This window comes from Myxocyprinus asiaticus, chromosome 26 (assembly GCF_019703515.2).
Source record: "Myxocyprinus asiaticus isolate MX2 ecotype Aquarium Trade chromosome 26, UBuf_Myxa_2, whole genome shotgun sequence".
Lineage (NCBI taxonomy): Eukaryota > Metazoa > Chordata > Actinopteri > Cypriniformes > Catostomidae > Myxocyprinus > Myxocyprinus asiaticus.
The window spans coordinates 30,865,752-30,892,656 of NC_059369.1; the positions used below are offsets into that span (position 1 = coordinate 30,865,752).

Here is a 26,905-nt window from a genome sequence, read left to right on the forward strand (position 1 = left end):
TAGTGTCACTACATCAACACAACGTCTCGTTCCCTCCATCAGGAAACGGAGGTTACACAAGTAACCATGACGTTTATGAAGACATAAAAAGCTGTTGTCATGATTCGTGTGAAAGTGAATAAAACGCATAGTTGTTGGAACACCTCTAGTGTTAATTTCACCACGAAACTGTGACGAAGCGTAGAACGCGACACGCAAAAGTCTGTTAGCAAAAATTTTGTTATAGTAACATTCATTCTATGAGACTAGGTTGGATATTTATTTTCCAGGCAATCTGACTTATGATGTTTGCTTCATAGACAATAAAATGGGCAAAAAAATCTGATAGTAGGAGGGACCCGAGACTTGGGAGTGGGCTCTTTTGACTTGGGCCAGGAAGCAACCGCCACCCTAGCTACCACATTGCGATGTGCTAAAGTGATCAGAAAGCCTTAGCAACCACAAAGCAGTGCCCTGGTGACCACCCATAACACCCTAGCATCATGGCAACAACTTTTGGATGGGCTAGCGCCACTCACATTTTCTTAAAATTTTCACAAAATTTAAAAATCTTGTTTCTTTTTGTTATTGAAAATATAGCCATACTTTCTGCATAAATACATTGATGATATCATCATAGGTATATTTGGTTTGTATGAGAGGTCAGTTTGTTCAAATTTCTAATAATGCCTTAAATAACTTTGCTACAGAAATAGACTCAGACTGCTTATGTCTGGACACTGAACTCTTCACAGTAGACTAAAAGAAGTCTTAATCTTTGTCTTAACCACCCACCCTACACTCATTCTGATGTCAGCCAAACCTCTTTATTGAATGTTACTGAATGGATGATGGATTGCAGATGTGGTACTGCTATATGATTTCAGATAACTTTCTAAAATGATAGGAAGGATAAATCTATTATCTGTGATCAGCATGTCTTTCGCTAAACTGAGAATGTCCTGCAAGTTTCGAGGTCGATTTAACTACATGAAGTGTTGCTATTCTGAGAAGCTGGATGCAGTGAAATGCAGTGCAAGGGAACTTGAGATAGAATCCCTCATTATGAATTCACTGCGGTGCAATTTTGCAGTTTTAAAGTGTGAATAGAGCTCTTTCATACACATGCATCCAATTGTATTACACTGTCAAATGTCTCCCTTGCCCAAGGCTTTTGGAAATACAAAAATAACATCCCATTTAGACATGAAATTAGGGCATATGCATATACCAGTCATCTCATTCCAGAGGGAGAAATAGAGAACACTGTATATTAAGGTTTACGTCCAGAATATTTTTGTCTCTTGATTGGCAGCTAGTCATCCACAGTGATGGTTAATGATGGTTTTTGATGTATTCCGTGAAACTGTTTTGGTGTAGCTCCTCATGTGTTTTGATGCAGGGAGGGTAATAGCAAAGGCATCGGGGCACAGCTACTGCAGGAAAATGGATGGGACACAACACTTTTAACATTTTAGAGGAGACACAATGGGAACTGATATTAAATGGCACTTTAAACGAATAGAGGACAAAGTAGAGCCTGAAAAATGTTCTTTTTCAACAAATAGTCAGTGAAAGAATATGCTTAACCTTCAAAAAATGTTGCTAGACAACCTTAGGAGGTCACAGTAAATATTATATTGCACAGAAGGTAGCGCACTTGCTCATCACTTACAATAGCTGTTGGTTTACGGAGTCCCAGGTTCAAATTTGGCCTGCGTAATTGCCTTATCTCATGTTACTTTCCCCCTATCACCCTCATTTCCTGCTGTAAATATAAGGCTATATATGGCCAAAAAATTTAAACTAAATATTATGTTATCTGTTTTATTTTAAGTTGACAAAATGTATAAAATATATAAAAAATAATCAAATTAAAATGAAAACAAAACTATGCCAGAATGGGTAAGGGGATGTTCAGACCGAATACGTTCTTGCACTAAATAAAGCTTGATGCAGCTCAACCAACAGCATGTTTTAACAGTTAAAGATTTTGTTAACTTGACACAGGGTCTAAAAAATGTGGCGCTAAAAACAAACAAACAGTGAAACGCAATGCAATGTCAAAGACATCTAGCACATGTTTACATAGAAAAACAAATGAAAAACGATGGAGAAAGAAGCCAAAAAGCATTCATTGTGATTGTGAACGGCCCTTAGCACGGTTGCAAACAGGTTTGCAAATTTAGCCTAAAATAAGCTATCCCTCTTACTAGTTTGGGATCAAATGTTAGTTTGTAGTTATTGATAATTTTATATTTCCCATAAATATAAAAATATATACAAAATTGTTTGATCATTTTGTTCTTGAAATAACTTAGGAAACAGAGTTGAACAGTTGGTTGAGATGGACAGGCTAAAAACACACCCATTTCAAACTAGCTACTTTACATAAAAGTTTATCTAATGTTTATCTCTAATCTCATTTGATGATATCTTGCTGATATGATACTTTCTTGTGCCTCTAAAAATATAATGGGACACCAAAGTTTGTCATATTTGTGGAAAGTGGCATACATTTGACACTGCCTATTCACAGATACACATACAAACACACATCCTCCCTCTTTGAGAGTCATTAGGGCACTCTTGCATCACTCTCGCAATGATTGTCCTGAGTGGTGCAAAGTTTTGTCTCTGAGATCTTATCTTTGTTGATGTTGTTTATTGTTGGATCTTCCGGCATCTGTGCATCTTTTCCCCTCTCGTTAATTTGCTAGTTTATTTTATTTATTTTGGGTGTGTGTGTGATTATGCATGATTGTATGAGAAACAGCGGCACAGATGTGATAAACAGGACATGATGTGTTTGTGTGTGTTTAGTAATGGGACAGTCTTTGCTCTAATGTAGACTGTTCCCACAGGTCTCAAGAATAATGCATTAACACAAAGTGATAATTATAGCTCTGTCATTCTTAAAGTCTTTTGAAGTCACCATTATTGGAATAAATGTGGCTTAACTCATATTACTAAATGAGTTTGCATGAGCATACACCCTATATTGGAGCAGATTTCAAAATACTTAAGTAGATAAAAAAGGTTATTTCAACCCCTGCTAAACAAATCTGCTAAATTAATAAATGAAAAAATAAATACATTGAAATGTAATTCATTTTAATAAACTCATTTGTGTTTCTTTAAAAATTAAATTTAAAGTTCAATTTAAATTAAAGATCATATTTTGGGGTTTTGCATTTTGGGAAATCTACTCTAATTAAAAATGTCACAAAAAGCAATGTATTTTTGACACGACTCAGTTGGTACAGTATTTGACACGCAATGTGTCCATTTACTTTTTATCAACATCAACATTTTAAGTTAAAATGTGTATGAACGTATAAGGAAAACTGTATATCTTTCTGGTCATGTGACTGGTTTCTATTTTACCATTTTATAAACACCTCTTTGCCAACACTAATTCATTTTAAATTATCCTGTAGTGTGACAAATAAATGATTTAAAAGCACAAATATTCCATATAGTCTCTCAGTTAAGATGAACTGATAAAAAACTGCATGCATTATCATGAAAGAATTAATAAAATGTTGTTCAAAATAGTTTTAGATGGAATATAGTATATGACACCGCAAGACATGTCAAATACCCAAATACCATTGCACATGAATATGGTACATATCCAAGTAACATGGTATTGCCATCTGATACCAACACCAGCATGGACTCTATCGCAATAGAACATTTTGTTAGGGTAGTTTATGCAAGGGTATGATCAGTTGTGTCCTGTATTACTTGCTCTAAAGAGATAACATTTCTTTGCCCTGTTTGATGATGATAGTGATTCATGACTCATTAATCATAACACAAGGATGTAAAACTTACATCACAGATAAATTCACTAGAACAGAAATGACAGTAGTTCATCCAGAGCCAAAGGTGTGGTAGACCGGTGGAGCTGTGATTTAGCAGATTTCTAAACTTGACCCTTGACAGGAGACACTCGCACACCCTTCCTGCATGTGTGTGTGTTTGTGTGACTCCCTCACCTGTGTGTTTGTGTGTATGCCTGTAAATGACCTTGGCACAGCTACAGGTCCATTGGCCTACTCAGTGCCGATGTAGTCTGAGAAAGAGAGAGAGAGAGAAAGAAAGAGAGAGAGAGAGAATAGAGGAAAGGAGAAATGGGTAATACAGTTCTGGAGATGGGCCAGCACTGATGTAATGGGTGTTTATGAGTGTGGTTTTATTTTAGAGAGCTTGGCTTCATAACCTCTCTGTTCTTATGCCTCTTCTTATCCGCCAGGATGTCCCAGAGCCAAAACACAGACTGTGAGCTGAGAATATCAGCGGCTCCCTAAACACATCCACCCACTCACCCACACACATACACACAACAGTCATTACACACCACGCTTCAGATATGCTAAGCAACACATGGCATGATGGGCTTAACACGAACAAGCTTCCTCAAGTAAATATTTATTAGATCTACATGCTATTTATTCAAATAGCATTTTCCCATCAGGTGTACAGTCATATGGATTCTGTTGGGACGTCTGACTGTTGTATTAAACAGTGTTTTAATTTACCATACTTTAAAAAAATATATAGATGTGGTAAAGATGTGGTCTGTTTAAAGCGAATATGGTTGACTGGAATTTGATTTTGAAACTGTTTTATGTATGCTGATTTTCTAATTAAGCCATAAGATAGAAGAGGCTATGCAATACTGTAAATATAGTCACAAGCTGCATGTTGTAAAGCACAATGCACAAGTGTATTTGAGTTGTGACTATATTCACAATACAGCCTTGAGTGCCTTATTGCTTTTGTAAAACAGTTTAACCTCTATTCCTGCTAAATGAATCTGAAACGAATAAGAATAAAATAAAATTAATATATTTAAATGTAATCCATTGTTTCTGTGAAAACATTGTTGAATTTAGATTTTTTTATTTTTTATTTTTATTTATTTATTTTTTTTGTAAATTAACATGAAGAACTGATTTTTGTGTAAGAAATCTACTCTTACAAAAAAGTAACCAAAAGTGTCATGGTACTACTATGTTTTTTTTATTTATTTATTTTTTTTATACATGTGCCATGTGCCAAATGGGAAGTCAGCTGTAAATAACATGTCGGCCTCTTTTTTATTTTTTTTTTTAAATTTTTTTAATCAACATCAAGAATATAGGTATAAGGGAAAATGTGTATCTTTCCTTATTGCTTTTGTAAAACAGTTACTACATAAAATAAATATTGAACCCAGAAATGCTCATTAAAATGTTATTTTATTTATAGTCCCTGACATTTTAGCTATTACAGAATGTTATTCTATAGGTGCTGCTCAGTGATAAAAGCTTTTTTTTTTTTTGCTGATCATAAAATGTATTATCTGTATAATAGATGATCTGTATTATTATCTATTATCTATAATCTATATTATTTGTATTATAGATGATCTGTGTTATAGATCCAATCCAGTGGCATTGGTATTTTTGTTTAATGCAGAGAAAAGAGAAAGAGAGAGTTATGTTTTGATAATGGAGAGTCTCGGCTCTGTGGCTTTTTATGCTGAATAGGAGCTTGAAATTCTCCTACAGGTAGGTCTCCTGTGTGAGGTGTGTGTGTGTTTGTTTATAAGGTTGTCTAGCACAGAGCGAGTGGTCTGGGTTATCTCATTGTAGGGGGCTGAGAGAGGGCTCAAGGGTCTGAGAGGGGACCACTCTAGGTGGATATTTTTGTTTGTGTGTCTGAGAAATTTGCCTTTGTTCTGGTTGTTTATTTAAGGGTGTGGGTGCTGTGAATGCTTCGAGCTTTTAGGGCACTGAGTGCATGCTGTGTGTCTATGTGTGTGTGTGTGTGAAAGTATGATTGTGTTAAGAGGGAAAAGAAAGAGTTTGGACTGCCACTCAGGTTAATATTTTAAAGAGTGCTGTTGAGTTGTGGAGAGCTTTTGCTAATTTTAGTGTGCAAACGTATGTGCGTACTTTTACAACACAAATTAAACCTCTGTAATTATCAAGTATAAATATGGTGTTGTCTTAGTGCTGTCATTGTCTCTAAAGGGGCCATTGAGGGTGTGAAACATGTATGTTTACTTTGTGTAATGACTCCTAGCTCATTATGGAACATTTATTAGGCGCACAGCATTGTTGGCACATTTATTGACACAAATTGTTGTATCGCTCTCCCTGTGGCCATCTGAAAATGAGGCCCCTGCTTAGAAGACCAGTTTAGACCAGTTTGATTTTCCATATTGGTCCAGGCTGATTAGTGCTGGTTGATGTTGGTCAAGCTGGTGGGCCAGCGTCATTATGTTGATGCAAAAATGCAGACCAGTCAACATGTTTGTTCTGGTGATGTTGTTTGGCCAAAGGTTAAGGTACTTGAGAAGCTTGGTGGGGACAAAAGTTACAGCATTCCATCCTCCTGGGGACCAGCATCCAAAACAAAAAAATATGCACCCCAAAATGAAAATACTGTCATAATTTACTCTTTTGTCGTTCCAAACCGACTTTCGTTCTTTCGTGGAACACAAAAGGAGAAATGTTGAAGAATCAAGGCTTTTTTTTTTTCTTGCTTTTTTTCATGTAGGGGGAGAGTGGGGTAAGATTTTTTTTACATTTGTTGTCTCCTATACTTGGAAAAATTAGACCTAGTTAAAATGAATAGAGCTACCTTTATTTCAAGGTGTCTGCTATCACTTGATATTATAAAAATGAGCATGTGACAGAAAGTCTCAAACACATGGCCTTTTAAAAATAAGTGATCCATTGGGTCAACTTGCCCAGGGTTAGGGGTAAGTTGCTCCTGGTCAGTGGGTAAGATGAGCCATCTGGGGGTAAGTTGATCAATAGAATTTTTCTAGTGATACACTGAATACAATTCCACAAATTATTTTGTCAATAATTTCTAATCTATAATCTATTTATTTATTAATTAGAATCTCCTACTTTACTCTTGTTTCCTTTAACACTGACTCTAATAATTGTTATTGCATGTAAATTATGGAACGATATAAATCAAAGCATAGCCTCAGTAAATACCTTATCTTTGCAAGAAAAAAGAAAAAAAAAAAGAAAAGAAAAAAATCTCACTCTTTTAGGTCCACTTTTAATTGCAAACATCATAAACAGAACAGTTAGTTATTAGAACAAATTTGTTTTAGTAAAAACTAGTGGCCTAAATATCCCCAGCTCTTAGGTTATTTTTGCCCCATAGTGACCATTTTGGAAAAAAGCACCTAGCTTAGTGCATCAGGGCTAATACTGTGCTATTCAAATAATGGGTATTTATAATACACTGGATATACACAATTATGCATGATATGTCATTTTGTACCTTAATAAATTTGCTTTGGCACAACAATCAGAAAATCTCAAATGTAAAAAATTTACTTTGGCCAGCAAAAACACTTTTTCTATAAAAAGAAACTTACCTCTTTTCCCATGTGCTTCTCCTCTTCACAGCCAGATAGAAATGATGGATACTTCCTGATCATAAGGTCACATGACTAAAAATATGTACAGTTGCTTAGATACATGGGCTCATCTTACCCTAATTGCAAAGAATGGGGACTGGCGTTTAACAAGCTTAAAAAATGATGCAATATAGCTCCATAAAAATATAAAAAAATACAACTTTAGTACTTTAATACAAGGTTCTATATAATACAAGGTTCTATATATATATAAAGAACTTTGAGAATTTAAGTTGTTTACCCCTTTTGTACATTCAAGATCTAATCTGCTTTGTTTATGTGCTTTAGTTTGAGATACACATGAGGCTTTTTAGTCAGATGAAGTCATTCTTCTTCATCTCATGTCCATTTCCCAGTCAGTCATTCAATCACTGAATCATTTTCTCTCAACACCACTTTCATCATGCTTCCTCTCTCCTGCCTCTGTGACTTCTCTTCTCTCATCCCTTGCTCAGCTCCACCACTCCTCTCCTCTGTGGTGGGCACTTATGAGACAGGCGTGACTGCACATCCACGCTGCCTTTTAGAGTGTCGTTACCCAGAATGCTGCAGCTGTGTCATTTCCATGGCAGAGTTTGGACCTCTCTCACTGGAGATTGCGAGTGTGGCTTTGAATTATTCATTTAGGGGATACGGAGAGGAAGAAGAAAATTGTCCTCTCTTCCTCTCGGTCAGTCTATCTTTTTCTCAGTCTGTGCTCTCACAGATTTGTCAGCTCCCCCTTTAAATCAAGTTGTATTGTTGTGGGCTGCTTGCTCAATGCTGCAGTCTTTTAAGTCTACTCTATTTGTTTAAGTCCTCATGACTGTCTTCTGACTGGGGATGATGGTGTATAGAGTGACTGCAGACAGACAGACAGGTCTCTGTGGTAGTGCCAATCGATGGTGACATTCTTCTCTTTCCTGGGCTGTTTTTTGTTTTCAAAGTGCCACAATTTGTTCCCCTCTGGATTTTAGAGAAGATATCAGAATTAGAGCTCAAACTAACAGATTCAAAAGCAGATTTCAGCAAGGAGCACATCAGAAACAGCAATGATGGACAATTACTTTATAAGTGGTACTTGCTAGAGCAACTCACACTCACACAATTAATCTCAAGTGCATAAGTCTGCATCGTTTATGCAACAGACATGAATGATACCCTCAAATTGTGCAGGTTGTAAAAAATCTTTTTTTAGAGCAATCTGACATTTTCACCTGGCAGGTGATAAAATGGGTGCAAACATCCAAACTTACATTGACCCAAGCCGGTATACTGCAGGCACTAGAATATCATAAGGACATATGGGGGATGGGTCGGACATTTGGGCCTTCAAGCAATCACCTAGCAACCACCCAGAACACTCTTGCGACCACATAGCAATGCATTAAAAAAAAACTTCCAGAACAACGTAGCAGCATGGCGACAACCTTTACATGGTCAAGCACCGGTCTCATTTTCTACAGAAAATATAAAAATCTAGTTGCTTTTTGCTGTTATACATGAACTAAAAAAAAAGTTGACTACACTAATTTATTTGTATTTTTTTAATATTGTATTTATACAGTATTTTTAGTGTATTTACTGAATTTACTGTGTCAAACTTTGATTTCACTAGCTTACATTTCTTTGTTTGTCTCCTTTGTCTAGAAATCTTTTTCTCTGGTGATTGAGGCTTTGGACCATGACAATGAGACATCAGAGCCAGGTATGATGATGATGTGTGTGTCTGTGTCTTAAATAAAATCCATGGATAACATGCTTCCTAACACAAATGATTTGTTGCAGTTTAATACTGAAAAGAAAATAGAAAGAAGGACAATTCTCAAACAACACAGAGAGACAATCCTCAATTTCCCCCTCTTGCTTTCTCTTGGGGATTACAAGAGGGCTGAGTGATGCATGGGGTCACTCTCCGTGACTCTTTCATTTTCTGCTGCTTTCTGATTGTTTCTCCTTATAATTACAGAAAAGCTCTATGACTGAAAATATGTTGCTGCATTTCACCCATTCACACACACACACACACACACACACACACACACACACACACACACCGATTATGTTCGGTGACTTTTTAATGAATAAATGCATAAATTACACACATGTGCATGCTTCATAAAATGATAAATTTGTATCATTTTGGTATTGCCACTTCATATTTTACAATAAAAAAATGGGGAGAATCATAATTACAAAACACAGACTGATCCAAAACATATTACATACACATAACACAAATAAACACCCGAGTTGGGGTCAAGACCAGATCAATACCAGACGTCTTAAAACCCAGACCAAAACCAAAAATTGACCCCTCAATGCCCAAATTCAGACCAGGACCTGTTGTTCCACAAACCAGGCAGTCCATTTTAATAAATGTTGAATTAATTACAGCAAACACTGAGCCAATTTGTGGCTATTAGTAGCCATTCAGAGCCAATAAATTCTTGTGAATTCTCTATAATGCTGAAGATACAGTGCTGACTAGTAGCTGAGATCATTTTTACCTGGAATATGTCTGATCTTATGTCAGAGACCATAAAATGAGATCCAGATCCAGACCAAGACTTTAAAGGAAAAGTTCACTTAAAAAAATAAACTGACATTATTTACTGTACTATCCCTTGTGTCATTCCAAACCTATATGACATTTTTTTTTCTTCTGTTGAACACAAAAAAGCATTTTTGAAGAAGGTTTTTTCCCCCATATGACAACAGTTCACTTTGAACATGGCTTTCAAATTCCAAAAAAAACAAAAAAAAAAACAAAAAAACAAATACCATAAAATATATGACTTTTACACAATATTCCAAGTCTTCCTAAGGATCCTAACAGCCATGCTCACTATAAAATAGCTACATGGAACAGAGCTGGATAAAGATTGGAACAACAAGAGGGTGGGTAAATAAAGACAAGATTTTCATTTTTTCATTAACTATTCCAGTAAGTTTTGAGACACAGACCCAGGTAATAAGACCTTATGTCTCGAGACCAAGACCACCATATCAACACTACATATTTTATAAGTTTCTTTCTTTTACCTTCTCTTTTCATTACTTCTAACCTCTCTTCCACCTTGTTTCTCTTCTCAATCTCTTTTTGTCTCTTTCCTCTCTCTTAATCTCTCATTCAAAATGCCCTCCAGCTCCTGTCATGTCTTTTCATTTACTTTATCCATCCCTTCTCTCGTTCATTGGATTTAGAGCCTGTCTCTGGTGAGGTGAGGCTTAGCTGGGCTGAGCTGAAAGTCAAAATGAAATGAGTTTAGAATTAAAGAGCTATTTTTCTGCCGGCTCTGACTTATAACAGAGCCATGTACAGTATCTGAGTGTCATATAGCTTTAACGGTCTTTAACAGTGTCTGTCCTGACCCATTATGCCATTGAGAAAGAGTGTGTGAGAAAGAAAGATTGAACGAGTGCCAAGAACACAAATGTTGTTCAGTTTTCTATTTCAGCATCTTTGAGACATCTTCTGTCCAGATATATGTAAGCACACATACACAAACATGCATAACCCCAGTTCTCACTCTGAATTCACATAGACAGCTCAACATCTGACGTGCATTGAGCTCATTTTTCAGGCCAAGCACCTTTTCTCAGCTGTGTGGAACAAACATTTTAAAAGATTATCACGGATGTAAACAAGTGTTCATGAAAGAGCATTCTATTATTTATGTTGTAGTATTTAAAGGAACAGTTCACTCAAAAATGAAAATTCTTTCTCTTCACTCACCTACATGTTGTTCTAAACCTGTAGGTCTATGAATTTCTTTCTTCTGATGGTGAAGTAGATGGTGGTTTATACTGTCAAGCTAAAAAAGCATTTAAAATTAGTCCCAATGACTCATATACGCTATATTCCAAGTCTTCTGAAGCTATTCGATAGCTATTTGATTTCGAAATCATAAGATTATAGGACCAGGAATGAGATCGAGTGTTTAATTCATGTCTAATGGATTTGATGGATATTTTGTGATAGTTCAGCCATGACAACTTTCGGAAAGATTTGGCATATCATGGGTATAACACATTGATAGGATACTGGTCTTGGCAGACTAGATCTGCTACATTGCTGCTGCTGCTTCAGAGCAACTACTGAGACTTGCTACTGCTAGAAAATACGCAGACATACTGAGTTAAACTAGGTGCACATGGTCGAGTTCTGACACTCGGGAGGTCGTGAGCCCCTGTACACATTACGAGTCAGTTTATCTGAAAATTCAGTAGTTCGCATGTTAATGTAATCTTGTGTTGAAGCAGTAAACGTATTTGGCTTGTTGTCCGTATACTGGAGGGCTCGTAGCTCGAGACTCGACTCGAGTCTTGATTACCCCCCCGGACTTTACTTATTTAGATAATGGATCTAGAGAATAGGTGGAGATGGGGTGGAGGTGCATGAATTTTCGTGCTATCATTATAAGACATATAGCCAAAGGAGGAAATTGCTTTAATTCCTCGTAGCTTGCGATTTATAAATACAAAAGAAGACCGGCATGGCCAGGGGTTGCATTAGCTGAAAACTCATCTGCCGATTACAAATAAAAACATTTGGAATAATTATTACAAATGCTGTCCAACATTTGATAGATTCAGATTTCGAAGGGAGGCTGTGATATTTCATGACTGCATACATCAATCATAACGACAGTGTGTTGCTGCCAGTTTCTACGTGATAATAAAGTGCAAAAAATTTACAAAATTAAAAAGAAATTTGCGCACCTTTTCTGACGGTTATACTTAGATTTAATCTAAGCGCAAACGTGACATTTAGTGCATAATTCTGTTATTTTAGTTGCGCATAGGCTACCTGTATTATTCAGCTTTAGATGTAGGCTACATCCTTCTCATCTGTGTCACTGCTTGTATGTTGATAGCAGACATGCTGAAGAAGTCTTGTCCATTAAAGCCACTTTAAAGCCGCACATAGCAAAGTTTAAAAATCTTGTTTTAGCACTGCGGTTGATTGACAGGTAGAACTTTCAATCTAGAAGTCCTTTGTTTCATTAGACATGTGCTTGGAGAGTTAAAAAAAATCTTCTATCACATATCCACTATCGTGTATTTACAATTATAACAGATGCTATATCCCCCTAAATGTAGCCCTAGAACTGAAACGAATGCAAATATGACCATGATGGAAATTTTAAAACTCTCTCCATCAGAGTGATAAAGATTGTTTTCTAGCGCAACCTGTATGGCAAATGATTTGTTTGAAGAGCAGAGAACAGCATGGCATTTCTACAAAATCCTTCCCAGTGATGTGGTCGTGAATAATATGGGAAAACACAGTTTTAACATGACCATGTGTGTAAAAGCTTCATGAACATTCAGTTTTCATTGATCGTGTGAGTTGTGACACCTTCTCCTGATTGGTCAATTTCAGGTAGATCGCCAAATCGGATCGTTCAACCGCACACACCTCACGAATTCAAGCCGACAGCGGCCACATTTTTTAGACAGTTTTAAAAATTATCGGGAGGTCATGAGCTGCTCGTAAGCTACTCGGCTCCGCTCGTAATTCCTCTCACACGATACGAGCCACGACCACACGATCACCAATGATTTCCATGCAATCTCTTCCAACTGGAAAAAAAAAAACGGTCGAGAGCTCGCACGACAGCCGAAAATCACACCGTGTACGCCCGCCTTTAGGCATGTTGACATGCTGATGCTACTGCACAGTTAGACAAACACAAAACATTCTGCTTCGGGCATGTATGACATGCTGCTGAACACATAGACATTACAAACAATCTCTATGTAGCTGATCTAGACTGGTGGAGCTGGGGTGGAGGTGGATTTCTGAGAAAAACACTCGCAGCACACTTATGTACAAAACTGAGCAATATACATTTTAGACAAAGATAAAGATGCAAGCAGATTTGGCTACCAGATTTCATGTCACAAGACCAATCAGCTTACACCATTCAAGCCGATTGTCTTAATATGTTACATGTGAGGGAGCCAATTGTTTAACATATAACAGTTCAAAGACCTTAGCTTGTGCAACATAGATTTTTATGGCTGAATTTTGATAATTTATCTTGCACGTATGAGATTACGCATGCTTGTGTTTATGTGATTGTGTGTGAGATCAGAGTCACGTTCATGTATATTCATGTGCATGAACATGTCAGTGATAAACTGTGTTCATTGCTGCCCTGCTATAGTCATTACCATCTCTCTGACTGTAGTAGAATGGTGTATAAATTGACCACTGACTGTTTTTTTTCTGCAGTCCATTAACAGAAGAGGATGAGACCATGACGAGCAGTTCTGTGTGTGTATGTGTGTGAAGTTTTTTGTTTTGTGGGTGCACTTGGGTTTAGCAGTGAGTTTATTTTTATTGAGTGTGTGTGGTTGTTAGGATAACTTATCTTTGTTTGAACACCTTCACTCTTCCCTGTTTTCGTTCCTTTGTTTTTGAGCCCAGATGTTCTCATCTATTAGACCAGGGGTCTTTAACCTTATTTAGGCTAATGCTTAGGCCAAGGTTGCATTTGAAGCCTGGCCTATAATGTATGTAGTACCATATTTACAGTGTGTATCATACTTGTAATGTTTAAATTGCAAATCAATTAAAGTAATCATTATTGAAGTGCAGAGTCATATACCTTAACATATAATATAAATTTTAATGTGGGAGGGACAATGAAACATTTAACTAAACTTTAAAGTCAACTTATTATTAAATATTTTATTATTTATTAATATTAGAAAGAATCATATATATTTTTGCCTGCCCCCGATTGATTGTGAAGACCCCTGTATAGAACCAAGTTCTTTCTTTCTTTCTTTCTTTCTGCCTGTCTGTCTGTCTGTCTTTCTTTTATAGATACACATTCAGAGTGCTCTGTAAGAGATAATGCAATATCAACAGGATTCAAGATGAGACAGGCTAACAGTCTCTTTCATCAGTTCTATAGATCTGTCCAGTAAAACACACCAGGGACTGGGAGAGAAAGAAGAAAGGACAAATTCAATGTTTTATCACCCCTCAGAGTTGACTGTGAGCTTCAGTATTATGCTGCCATCACAGTTGTGATGTGTTATACTTTACACTCTGTGTCACTCTTACTCGCCGGTACATTTCATCTGATAGCTTTTTCAAAAATGTCCTCTTGAATGTCAAGTTTTGGCTGGTTAGCATGGTTCAGTTAGCATGGATCAGTTCAGTTAACTACACCATTCTTGAAGCAAATATGCATCTTTCTCCATTGATGACCATTCAAAAGAAAAGTCATGAGAAAGCCCAGATGTAAGTAAACATGAGAAAATATGTAATTTTATTATTTTACCTTCCTCTGTCACCCCTACAGGTCGGGAGGAATTAATAGAGCGAGTGTTGCTATCATCCATGCTGAATCCAAGTGAACAGTGGCAGTCCTTCCGCCACCACGGCCGCGCATTCACTCTCAATTATAGCCTGCGCTTCCGCTGCGATACCAATTACTACGGCCCACTATGCAACAAGCTCTGCCGTGCACGAGACGACTTTTTCGGCCATTTTGACTGTGACCCCTCTGGTGTCAAGGTGTGTAAGGAGGGCTGGACTGGACCAGAGTGTAGACAGGGTGAGTGGCTCCAGCACATTGTCTTAAGACACTTCTGCTTCTAAAGTACTTCAAACTAACTTTGTAGACTTGTAGGTCGACATTTTCATGTACTTTATGAAAGCAGCATACTGTAAATGAGGCCAAAATATGAAACTGACCTGATTCTTATGAAAGATTCACAAACCCCACTTTTGTTCTTTTAGGATAATTAGACTGCAACTAGACTAACACCATTTCATAGACACCAAATCCTTTAAAGCGGCAGAGAATGACTTTAGGGAGAGAGAGAAGTGTCTCCTCTGAGAGTCCACATCCTAATAGTTTCACTTATTATCAGGAAGAGCCCACATGACCACCATATCCTAAGTTAAAAGATTCAGCAATCATTATGTCAACAGTAATTGTGTAATGATAAGAGGAGTATCAAATGACCTCATTAACTATTTGGCAATAGACGATTAAAGGAATTATTCACCCAAAAATGGCAATTCTCTCATCATTTACTCACTCTTATGCCATCTCAAACTCAAATTACTTTCTTTCTTCTGCGGAATACAAATGAAGATTTCTTTGAAGGATATAGATGTGTTTATGTCCATACAATGCAAGTCAATGGGGTCAAAACATTTTAAGCTCCAAAAAGAACATAAAGGCAGCATAAAAGGTTTAATCCATGTCTTCTGACAAAAATTCAGCTCCTTTGTCACTGTAAAGGACTGAAAAGTGTTTTCACCTGCCAACGTGAGGAAGTGTGAATGAGTTTCTCTCATGAATTCACCAAGGAGATTAATCAAGATTTACAGTGATCATATCACTCCAAAAGACATGGATTAAGCCACTTGAGTCGTATGGATTACCTTTATGCTGCTGTTCTGTCCTTTTTGGAGCTTAAAGGTAGTGGACTCCATTGACTTACATTGTACGGACAAAACCACTTAAAATCTACTTAAAAAAATCTCAGTTTGTGTTCCGCAAAAGAAAGAAAGTCATACAAGTATAAGAAGGCATGAGGGTAAGTAAATGATGAGAGAATGATACATTTTCAGTGAACTTTGGGTGAAAGTCTTCTTAAGTTTGTCTAAACCATTTATATAGACTGTTGTTATTATTATGCCACTTGTCAGCCATCTGTGCTATTCACATCATCATTAATCTGAAGCAATGCTGTCTGTGTATGTATCTCTGTATAGCTGTGTGCAAGCAGGGATGTCACCTGTATCACGGCTCCTGCGATCTACCCGGAGAGTGCAAGTGAGTCAGAGCAATAAGACAGTTGGAGAAATATCACACACCCTCTGTACATGCTCAACAGAGCTCTGAAGCATGGCAGATTCAATATCTGTTCACTTTTGTTTGTGACTTTTGCACGCTTCTTTATTCCTATTCTTTTATAACCCCCTCTCTTGCTGTCTGTAGGTGTCATTATGGCTGGAAGGGTGATCTGTGCGATGAGTGTGAGACATTTCCTGGGTGTGATCATGGCACTTGCACTGAACCCTGGAAGTGTGTGTGTGACACAAATTGGGGTGGTCTGCTCTGTGACAAAGGTGAGATGACACCTGCAACAAGACGAAATATGTATGTAGTTGTGTACATGTATTTGTCAGTGTGTGCATTTCAGGTTTCCACAGTCACAGAAAACCTGGAAAGATCAGGAAATTATAAAATAGTGATTTCAAGGCCTGGAAATTTGATGGAAATGAGTCAAATCTTAAATCTATCCAAGACGGTCTGTCTGACTATTTAACTATCTAGTAAAAATCTTTATCTTGTAATCATTAACAACCGGAAAGGGTATGGAAAAGTCATGTAAATATGTTAATTAAAAAAATGTGGGAACCCTGGTATTTATATGTTGAATCATTACTATAATTTATTACATGTATTCACCGTCATCAGATTCACTGATCTCAACATACATGCACAAATCAACTGCTATAACATAACCTTAAGACATTTTCACAAAATTCCAGCGGCATTTTATCTATTGTGTTCTGCGCAACGTTTGTGTAAATAGATCCAGTTTAGCTGAAATGGACCCATGCGTGGGGTTTCGCCTTGGTTTTGTAGAGGTGTAAGCTGATAGCCTTAGGTAAACAAAACGTTGGCAGGGCACTTCTTTAGAGGTGGAGTCTAAAACAGACTTTCACACACACACACACACATGCACACACAAAGGATTACACATTTGCACAAAGATGAACAGAGGTCATAGAACCTTTTGTAGCTTTAACTTTTTCGATCTTTCACACATGTTCCTACACCTTGTAAGCTCCCTACAGAGACAGAACTTTAAAGGGGTCATGATATGAGGAATCAAATTTTCCTTGATCTTTTAGCATATAAGAGGTCATTGTACTATAAAAACATACTGTAAGTTTAAGAACTTTCTCCTCACTGCAAAAAGAGCATTTGTTGAAACCAAGCTGCCAAAACGACTTGTTTTTTTTTACCTACTCCACATTGTAATGTCACACTGTTATAGACATTTGCATCTGATTGCCTCCACAACAACTCATCAATGCCCATTTTACCTTATAATTTCCGTAGCCCCGCCCAGTAGCGGTGAACTGTGAGATGGCAAGAAGAGAGCAGGTCAGTCAAGAGCAGAGAGCCAATCATAACAGTGGCCATTTCCTGTCAAGTCTTAAAGGAGAAGCAGCAACAATACTGAAGAGTCCTAAAGAGGGTGGAAAATTATCATGTTTTACAGATATATGGCTTTACTAATATTATTAATGAACCTCAAGGAACAAATTAAAATAGTAAAAAAGGCATTTCATTAGCTCTTTAAGGCATTACTGGTGCGCTGCTACAAAAAGGTAGGCATTTAATTCATACTGCCTCCTAAGATTCCTTGGCTGTGTCTCGTTTGGAAGGCTGCATGCTAGGTAGGACGCATCCTTTGAAGGCTGCAGTATACCGAGCGTCCTCCTTTAAACAAGTCTCGTTTAAACGAGATGGCCTTCATAGGACAAACGGAAACGGAACGTAACATGGTTGCTTTGACAGCACGCCACTCTTTAAAAAGCACCAGCGCTTTGAGTGAGAAGGTAACAAATTCCCTTTGGAAGGGAATGTATGAGGTAAAATTTAGGATAGTTATAATAATGTAGACAGAAAAGAAAATAGATTTTACAGGTGTAGTTTTAGTCTAATACTTTATTTGAATTATATATTAATATAATTATACATATTATATACTCTGCACCCGTCTACTGAGGTACTTCAACTTGGGAATTAACATTCCTTGCATTTGAACATCATATTTACGGGCAAATTGGTGTCATTTTGTTTAGACATTTCCGTTGAAGCAAAGAGCTGTGGGTTGTGAGTGCCCACGAAGGATACACCTCATGCATCCTCCGAATTCCCGTGAAAGAAAGTTGCATTCAAAGACTGCACTTGAAGTGTCCTACTCGCTTTTCTGAAACGAGACAGCCTCGATGACGTATGCGGCCGACAAATGCAACCTCGGGATGATGCAGCCTTCCAAACGAGACACAGCCATTGTTATGGGCAAATTCTAAGGCAGTATGGCATGTATCCTTCATGGAGAAGGCAATCCTAGAATGCATTGCGGTGGGCTGCCAATGTGGAGTGTTCCACAATGGTCACTTAGGAGGCTCCATGATGGTTTAAATGCTGTCTATAGCCTCGTTCACACATACAACCAGGTAAATTACAGGAAAATCGTTGGGTTGCCTTTACTGGTAAATGTACCACATGTGCTGTTCACACATACCATCAATATGGAAATGTATAGGTAATAATACAGCTTCTCATTAATGAAATCTGCCAGAGCAAAATTTACCAGTATTTTCAAAAGGTTCGTGTTCACACATGACCTCTAACCTGAAAAATGCAGTAAATCTCCTGAAAAAGGCTGTTTGTGTGAAAGGGGCTTATGTAGCCAGTAAGCAGCGATGCAGCTCCACTCTCCCTTTAAAGTCAGATCTCAGGAGCCATTCTTCAGCCCTGCATCATTTTCAGTCAGAGCGCTGGTTTTAATTTGCTTGTGTGTCTAGTTGGATGTTTTTAATTCTTCCAGTTATGCATGCTTGTGTGTTGTGGGTAAATCTTCAGGAAACAATCCATTTTATTTTATCTCATCCTTTCAAGCATGAACTTGTGTGAACTCTTTGTTACATTTTGTATGATTAATGAAACAAACTGGATCTAAACAATGTCTGGGATGTCAAACTCAATTTGTGTCTAGACCAAACTGGCATTTTGTGTAACCTCATGAGAGATGAACTTGAAATTATTGTTTATAAATAATATATAAACAGTTCGCACTGGTAAACGGAAATTTTGGAAAGCTTTCAAACAAGTATTCACATACTGATGGAAAAAGAGCTCAGAGCAAAGGTCAGAATGTGTCCTTGTTACAGATGTTGATATGTTATATTGTATTGTTGGATATGTTGGGATGGCAGGATAGTCTGTATCAACAAATGAGAGATTGTCACCTTATGTATCACAAGCAGTTTTCGTTATGTCTGATGCTATTAATGCATTTTGAGGTCATTTGTGTAATTAATAATGATGCTTATTACAAATCTATTCTAATGATTTGTATATGTGTTTGTGTAGGTGTACTGTAGGTGTTTTTGTGTGTGTGTGTGTGTGTGTGTGTGTGTGTGTGTGTATTTGAGGAAGAAAGTGTTCCTCGTACGGCTTTATTTTGTACTTCTTTTTCTATTGGTTGGAATACTGTGCTTCTTGTTTTTTGGGGGCAAGGACAAAATAATTACAAATGTGCATTGGTTTCGTTCTTACCACAAGTTTTCTCATTTGTTTGAGTCAACATTAAATGTAATTAGCAACTGTATTTTTACTTCCAAAATGTGACATATTTCTGGATGAAACTGCATATATAGTGAGAAATGTTGTAGGGCAGGACTTGATTTTATCCAGCGGGAATTGTTTGAATCGTGAAAAGTAGTTGCCTTGATGATATCAGACAGATAAGAAAGTTGTTTCAGAGGCAGAGCAAGTTATTTTGATGAATAATTATGAAGACAACCTTTTTTTTTTTTTTCTTTGCTTGATTTACAACTAATACAATTCTTTGATTATTCTCAGATATTCTTGGATTAATTGCCTTTGCTTGTATTATTTTCATACATAAGTATCTTTGGATAAAAGTGTTTGCTAAATAAATACATTTGAATTTTCCTAATTGCTGTCTGTCTATCTCTCTCACACAAACAGATCTGAATTATTGTGGTAACCATCAGCCATGCAAGAATGGTGGTACTTGTACCAACACTGAACCCAATGAGTACTTGTGTGTGTGCCAGGAGGGTTTCCGTGGCCGCAGCTGCGACATTGGTGAGCTGAGTCAATAAAACACTACTATAAAATCTGCCAGCCAAGTCAGCCTATAACAGCTGACCCTCGAAGATGTGCTGAAATAAAACAAAAAGAGTAATGTAGTCAAAGCTGACTCCTTGCTTCTAACATTTTGGTATTTTGCTGTATTATTTAATACATTTATAAGGGACAGCAGGGAAAATCAGATGGCTGATTTCTGAACCAATACAGCTCTGGATGTTGGACCTTTGCATGTTATTAGCACTTTCAGTCCCTATTTTTCCTTGTGTCACCCTGCTTGAGTTTAACTTAATTACCAAGTATGTTCTTGTCGCCTCTGTAATCTTAAATTTAGCCTGTGTTAATGAGTGATTTCTGATGTGTATCTGTGAGGGGTTGATGGTAAGAGATAAATTTACATCATGAATCACGCTTTGATGTTTGATGCCTCAAGCCAAGAATTACAGTTGTGCTCATGAGCTTTCATACCCTTAATCTGCAAGATGGTTTTTTTTTTTTTTTTATAAGAAGAATGATTAAATTGCAATTTTATATATATATATAAGTACTGCCCTGATGAAACTATTTTACATACAGATACAGTGGTTCCCAGGGAGGTGCTCTGTGGCTACCAGTGTGTTCTGAGTGGTTGTTAGCATGTTGCTATGCAGTTGCTAAGGTGTTCTAGGTTGTTGCTAGGTGGTTAATAATGGCCCAGGTCAAAAGAGCCCACCCCCAAGTTTTTGATATCCTGGTTCTTAGAAATGATTTGGGGGCCGCCTTCAATATAAATCTATATCTAAGTGATTTACAGACATGATGCTGTGCAGTATGATAATGCTCATATTATGTGTTCGTCTTTTCCTCTTTGTCCCCCTAACAGTGGAGCATGCCTGTCTCTCCTCTCCATGTGAGAATGGTGGAACGTGTATTGAAGACCCAACAGGATTTAGCTGTGTGTGTGCGCAGGGCTGGACAGGACCCACCTGTGCTGCTGGTACACGTACATGCAGTCATACAGATATACGCACACACCTGAGCAGACTGCAATCAGCAGCAATCAAAGGCAGCTGCTATTTCCTGTTCTGCTGCAGCCAATTTCAGTCAGGACTGCACCTAAATAATCCACACACAATTAGCAATCACACACACACACATCTGGGATGCACAGTTGAAGCCTCTGAGAGATCAGGTTTGAGGGGTTTCTCAGGATTGAGGAGACTGGGTGACTATATAGAGAGCATGGTCTTTCCAAAGTGTGTGGAGTGTGCTAAGATATTTTGGATCAGATCAAAGTTGGAGATGCTTTTAAAGCCACTTTTTCAAGCATTTACACTAATAGGTGTTTTTGATGTTCAGGTATATGTCAGTCTCCGCTATGTCTGAATACCAGTTCTAGCGTCTTTATTTATACATTTTCTTGACAATATTCTAGCAGTGGACTTGTTTATTTCATTTGAAATTACATGCTTTGGTTTAAATGATCAGGACAATCTATGAAGGCTGAACTATGTGCTGAATTCATTTATTTTTTTATCAGCTCTCAGTGTAGGGTAGTGATGACATTGTGTCTTTTGGCTCTGTCACAATTTTTGGGTCACACTGAAGGACATTCTGGCCTCTGAAGCAATAATACACAGAAAAAGCTCTCAAAGACCCTGTTTACACATGGTATTAAGATGCGTCTTGGGTGATCCGATCACATGTGGTCAGGCGAGACACATTGCTGTTTACACCTGGTCGCTTAAATGCACCTCCTGTGACCACTTGTGTTTGCATTTCAAGGGGAGGGTCTCTGTTTGATGATGACACACATCAGTCACTATATCAGTGTGCTACTGCATGATAATAAACCACAAATAAAGTCATAAAAGATTAAAAAAAAAAGTGAGAATTAAACCAGCGCATTGTTTCTCCCAGATGCAGTTGAAATTAATTCTATGAATGAATGTTACATTTATATCACGCTTTTATGACACCACACTCGAAGCGCTTTACATAATGAACAGGGGATTCTCCTCAACAACCACCAGTGTGCAGCATCCACCTGGATGATGCGACGGCAGCCATAGTTCGCCAGTACGCTCACCACACACCAGCTATTGGTGGAGAGGAGAGAGGAGAGTTATAGAGCCAATTAATGTATGGAGATTATTAGGAGGCCATGATTGATAACGGCCAATAGGGGGAATTTGGACAGAACACCGGGGCTACACCCCTACTTACAATCTAAGCACAACAATCTAAGCCTAAAATCTAAGCACAAAAGCAACAATTTGAGCAGAAATCTCAGCTATTTTAGTGGATTACCTGTATTAAAGATGCTTAAAATGTTTGTGCTTCCCATCTGTGTCACTACATGTTGATATCAGACACACTAAAGAAAATCTGTTAAGTTCTCATGCTTGCGTATGCATTTGCTTTTTAAAATTTCATGATCTGACGGTTATTTCCTTTAAAGCCGCTCGTAACGGCAAAGTTTAACCTCTTATTTTAGCGCAGCGGTTGATTGACAGGTGAGGGGCGGTGCTTCGATGCTGTCAGGACGGATTAGCATTTACACCTCAAATGCGATGTGGTCATATGCGTTTTTGACTACCTCCGTATGTGGTTTTTGTGATTTGATCAGAAAACATTTTGCACCCTGCCTGTTTACACCTGTATTTAGCACTGACCACATGTGATCGCATCACCCGAAACACATTTTAAAGGAATATTCTGGGTTCAAGTTAAGCTTAAGCAACAGCATTTGTGGCATAATGTTGATTACCACAAAAATTTATTTTGTCTTGCCCCTCCTTTTCTTTAAAAAAAGTAAAATTCTGGGTTACAGTGAGGCACTTACAATGGAAGTGAATGTGGCCAATTTTTGAATGTTAAAATACTTTTTCAAAAGTATAGCCACAAGACAAACAATATCTGTGTTAATATGATTTTGGGGTGATAAAACTAACCTTTTCTGTGTAAACATTATGGCCGATTTTACAACTTCATTGCCATCACGATATGATGTCAACAAACCATAAAACCCTAAAATGACTGTAAAAATGATGATTCAAACAACTTCACAGCTCCAACAATATATACGTTTTAACAGAAGAATTCATGTAAGTGCTTTTATAAAATTATAAGCTTAAAATCTTTGCCTTCAAAAATCCAAAATTTGGCCACATTCACTTCCATTGTAAGTGCCTCACCATTACCTTGATTTTTGCTTTTTTTAAAGAAAAGGAAGGATGAGTCAAAATAAATGTTTTGGTAATCAACATTTTGCCACAAATGCTGTTGATTGAACTTAACTTGTATTGAACCCGGAATATTCCTTTAATACCAGGTGTAAACAGGGTCAAAGACTTAGCAAAGGTTCTAGTTGAGCAATAAAGCAATAGTCGTGTATTTACCTGAACAGAGGCTTCTGAAGTCTTCAGATATTTGGCCCTTTAAGATGATTTAGTCATATTAGACACACTGTATGTCATCGTAGAAATTTGCAACAAGCATTTTAAACTTCACCTTTGAGTCTTGAGCTTAAATTACAAATAAGGTATTATGAGAATTAATAGGCCTACATGAAGGAGATAAAGTACGAGGAAAAGAGGTTCAAAAGCCCTTGTATCTTGTCTCTTACTCTCTATCTCTCTTTGTGTTTGATTTACCTATATTTGTTCAGGATCCAAAGCATGAGTGTTGGAATAAAAAAGCAGCCCCAGGAATAAGTTCTATGAATACCCATAACCAATACACCACTGATCCATGTCATAACTAGACAGAATTATCACATCACTTATCATTGTCCTGATCCTCATGCCTACAGATGCAGATACACATACCACAATTATAGATAGATAGATAGATAGATAGATAGATAGTATTTGACTCAGTTTAATGGGAATGAAATCACAATGTTGATTCTGAGAACACATTCTTCTTCTTTCTGCAGCAGTGTTGCAGTGTGACTCCAATCCATGTGGGCGTGGAGCTACGTGTCAAGAGACACCGCTAGGTTTCCAGTGTCTGTGTCCTCCATTCTGGTCCGGCAGGACCTGTCAGCTCGGTACACACTCTAACTTCACCTGTCCTCAGCTGTCCATACATGTCCACACTTGCCTAACTTGGCCTTACCCCGATACCCATCCGCAGCCACTCCTGACAAAACCTGCCTCTACCTGTCTGAACTTGTTGTAAATCGTCATTACCTGTCTGTAATGTGAACACCTGTTCTCACTTGTTAATGCTTGTGCTTCTCATCTCACTCTCAGAGGGTACGTGGACTTGCCCTGCATCAAGGGATTTACTATATGAAACCATAAATATAATACAGAAACATGGGACCACCATCATGTTTGCGGTTTTAAACCATCAAATCACAACGGTCAAATTCAGCGATAGGAAGCTCAGCTTTCTGAAGGATGTTAACACAAGAAATGGCTTGAGGAGTGCAGTTTTCTGTCCTGTGATAATGTGTTTCTTATGCAAACAGGGAGTTTGGGTGGGACATTTCAAAGGGATCACTCCCTTTTTTAAACAGTCATTAGACTTAAATTACATTACAGCCATTAACCGTGATTTGCTACTTGCTAGTGTGTTGCAGGTGGTATTAAGAGAGACATTTTTATTCTCCAAAGCATTTGATTAGACATCAATCATCAATTGATATTTGTGGTCCGTTTTCCAGGAAGAAAAATACCGTACATTTTAGATGCATATGTAAGTGAATTTGGTTAACGTTTAGCAGTACACTATCATATAGACCTTATTCACGCTAGTGCCATTTATTATTTTTAATGGGAATGACAACGAGGCTGTGAGGGACAGACTTAGAGTCTCTTCAGTGGCACAAACAGTATAAAGCTGTAAAAAAAACCTCCTAGATCACATCTGATTTTTCACAACTCATGTTGTCTGGAGTTCTTTGTATACTGAATGTTCTTGGACAGATATTTGATCAATGTTTGGAAATGATCCAGAAACACTTTAAACTGCAGTACAGCCCATTGAAGAGACTGTAAGTCTATCCATCACAGCCTTGTTGATTTTCCCATTAAAAATGGCAAAGATGGCGCTAGCGTGAATAAGGTCTATATATGGCCTCAAAGCTAATAGACATTGATTTAAAGCCTCAAAACTCTCATTTTAATTTCATGGGGTCTTTAAAAATTTCCATATCAGCGCAACCCACATTGAAATTGTTATTCATCATGCCTCAACATTACGGTTCCACAAACCATTATCCACTAACCCAGATCAGACAATTTCATGCTACAGTGTGCAGTGTATTTAATTGTTAAATCAAGATGACGTGTGGCTGGATCTGCCACTAATGTTGTTGACTGGGGGATAGTCTCTCTCACACACCATTGCTCCATGAGGCCCAGATCAGCTCTGACTCTGTGGAGTGTATCAGTCTCTCTGGACTGCTGACTGCTCTCTCAAATGCACTCGTGTCACAGTGACACCTCAGAAAACAGTCGCTAGCAGCAGCACAAAGAGATCTGTCTTTCAGGGCAAGATGTGTGTTTTAATCAGGACAAAAAATAGAAAAAAAAAAAAACCGCACAACAGGCCGTTGAGGTTACACAAAAAGAAATGAGGTACAGAGTCCAAGATCCATTGAGAGGAAAAGGTTTTACTGAAGATTTGCCATATACAATAACAAAATTATACAAACGTGCACAACAAAAAAGTGAAAATGTGCACACAAAAAAAGAAGAAAAGAAACGTTTCAGTCCATTGTGGATTATTGTCACCACTGTATATGGCAAATCTTTAGTAAAACCTTTTCCTCTCAATGGAAAATTTTTTCCTAACCTCAATGGCCTGGTGTGGGGATTCTATTTAATTTATTTGGACAATGTAAGTTGAATCAACACACCCAATCAAAACTTGTGATTTGATAAACTGCCATGGGACTTTTTTTGTATATTTTAATCAGTACAGTTAATAGAAGCAATATTTTCTATTTTATAAGCAATGGAGTATTTTATCAACAACAGTCTCAGGGCAAGACATTTTTAAGTGAACATTTGTAAAATTTGTATGCCTTATTTATTTCTTGTAGTCAGAAGTAGACTCCAGTTTGTAGGTGTGGTATGTAGTACGACGTACAGTATTTCTCCTTAGTATTAAATGGAGAGTTTACCCCAAAATTAAAATTCTCTCATTACCATATCTCCTCATACCATCCCAAATGTGTACTACTTTCTTTCTTCTGCTGAACATAAATGAAGATTTTTAAAAGAATATCTCAGCTCTGTAGGTCCATACAATGCAAGTGAATGGGTACCAAAAATGTGAAGCTCTAAAAGTACATAAAGCAGCATAAAAGTAATCCATAAGACTCCAGTGGTTAAGTCCATATCTACAGAAGCGATATGATAGGTGTGGGTGAGAGACAGATCAATATTATGTCCTTTTTTTACTATCAATCTCCACTTTCAATTTCACATTCCATTCTTCATGCATATCGCCATCTACTGGGAAGGGAGGAGAATTTATAATAAAAAAGGACTTAAATATTGATCTGTTTCTCACACACACCTATCATATCACTTCTGAAGATATGGATTTTGCCACTAGAGTCTTATGGATTACTTTTATGCAGCCTTTATGTGCTTTTGGAGCTTCA

At 37.5% G+C, this 26,905-nt stretch overlaps 1 protein-coding gene across 1 annotated transcript in view; it reads left to right on the forward strand.

Moving 5' to 3' along the window:
• Window positions 1-26,905, forward strand: part of LOC127416881 (protein jagged-1b) — a 69,064-nt gene that overhangs the window by 36,361 nt on the left and 5,798 nt on the right. Inside the window, exons 3-9 of the mRNA XM_051656469.1 lie at window positions 9,050-9,107; window positions 14,725-14,979; window positions 16,152-16,212; window positions 16,378-16,508; window positions 20,179-20,298; window positions 21,164-21,277; window positions 24,221-24,334. Coding sequence (XP_051512429.1) covers window positions 9,050-9,107; window positions 14,725-14,979; window positions 16,152-16,212; window positions 16,378-16,508; window positions 20,179-20,298; window positions 21,164-21,277; window positions 24,221-24,334 — 853 coding nt within the window. The remainder of the gene's footprint in view (window positions 1-9,049; window positions 9,108-14,724; window positions 14,980-16,151; window positions 16,213-16,377; window positions 16,509-20,178; window positions 20,299-21,163; window positions 21,278-24,220; window positions 24,335-26,905) is intronic.